Below are 1,429 nucleotides of genomic sequence, written 5' to 3' on the forward strand. Positions count from 1 at the left end.
CATCCGCCTGGCCCGGGATCTCAGCCAGCACGCCAGGCTCTGGTGACTCCAGACGCTGCTCCTGCCAGGGCCCTGGCCGCCTCACCAGCTCAGCATCCTCACTTGGGCGGAGCGGCCACAGGAGGGGAGGCTGGGGAGGGCCCAGAGAGGAGGCGGTGGGCAGTGGGGCCACAGAGGCCAGACAGAAGATCCCAGAATGACCGGAGGACACGTGGCAGGAAAGGAACAGGCTCGGAGCGGACCGGAGGGCGGGCAGCCTGGTGGCTCTTACTGCTGGGCGGACGGAGGCCTCCAGTGGAGAAAGCGCGGCCAGTCCACACACGCCTGCCCGCAGGGATGGGCCGGCCTGCTCACTGCGGGTCCCCACCAGGCCCAGCTTCAGCATGTAGAAGTGGGAGGTGATACCCCAGGGGTCTGGGGCTCCCCGGGCTCAGGCGTGCATGCTCCTCCCAGCCCACTCAAGACAGACCCGGGGATGCCGCAAGCCCCAGAAAATCGACCCACCAGGGCTGGCAGTGTGTTCACCCAGGCAGAGGCCTGTCCTGGCCCAGCCTGGCCACCCACCTACTCCACGTCGTTGGTCCCGTGGCCTCTGCTGCCCTGAGCACCCTGGAATTCAGCATACTCCACTCCTCCCCCAGAGCCTCCCCAGCGTCCAGCCCAGCACTCAGTAGGTGCTTTGTAATTCTCTCACAGCGCGGGGCCTGGCATAGCCTTTATAAGAGGAAAGGGAACCCAACCAGGGGGCCAAGCTCCTTAGCGGGTGGAGGTGCCCCGCCCCAACCCCGCCCACCGCGCGCCGGGAACGCGGGTCTGCTCCGGAATCTCTTGCTGGGACCCCTCGGTTGGGGTCCGCGTCTAGCAGAGCTGGTGGGTCTGTCTTGCTCCTGCCGGGCCGCCCTCAGCTCAACGTGTGCATGCGGGCGGCGCTCAATCACAGCTGGCCCCAATCCTGGGCGGGGGGCTCTGGAGTGTGGGCCCTGGGAGCTGGCGTGGCGCCGGGCCGTCAGAGCTCGGCATCCGGCTTGACCAGGTGGCCGCTGAAGGTGTTGTAGAGGTCGCCGCTCTCGCCGAAAATGGCGTTGTCGCGGTCGCGCTGGAACATGCGCACCCACACGGCGTCACCCGCGGCCAGCGGCAGCAGCAGGCTCTGCGCCTGCATCACGCTGCGCTCGCTGGGCTGCGCGTACAGCACGGCCGCCGCGCGCGCGTTGCGCATGATGTGCAGGTAGGTCTCCTTGTAGTTCCAGGTGTGCACGTTGAGGCTCACGAAGTAGACGCCGGGTGCGGTGCAGAAGAAGCGGCCGGAGGCCAGGTCGAAGGCGCCGTCCAGGTTGACCAGCTCCGTGTCGAAGGTCACCGCCTGGAGGGCGTCGGCGCTGTGCAGCCCCTCGCGCCGGCCCACCGAGAAGGCCGCGTAGGCGCGCGG

The 1,429-nt window shown here is 68.4% G+C and overlaps 1 protein-coding gene across 1 annotated transcript; it reads right to left on the reverse strand.

Moving 5' to 3' along the window:
• Window positions 1-1,006: 1,006 nt before the first annotated feature.
• On the reverse strand, window positions 1,007-1,426 carry C1QTNF8 (C1q and tumor necrosis factor related protein 8; the record flags this gene model as incomplete). Its single annotated transcript, XM_010854051.1, has 1 exon — window positions 1,007-1,426. A coding segment is annotated over one exon (420 nt), but the record flags the coding sequence as incomplete, so codon positions are not given.
• Between the last annotated feature and the right edge of the window lie 3 nt (window positions 1,427-1,429).

The sequence above is a fragment of the Bison bison genome, unplaced genomic scaffold (assembly GCF_000754665.1).
Source record: "Bison bison bison isolate TAMUID 2011002044 unplaced genomic scaffold, Bison_UMD1.0 scf7180017853219, whole genome shotgun sequence".
In the NCBI taxonomy this organism is placed as follows: Eukaryota; Metazoa; Chordata; class Mammalia; order Artiodactyla; family Bovidae; genus Bison; species Bison bison.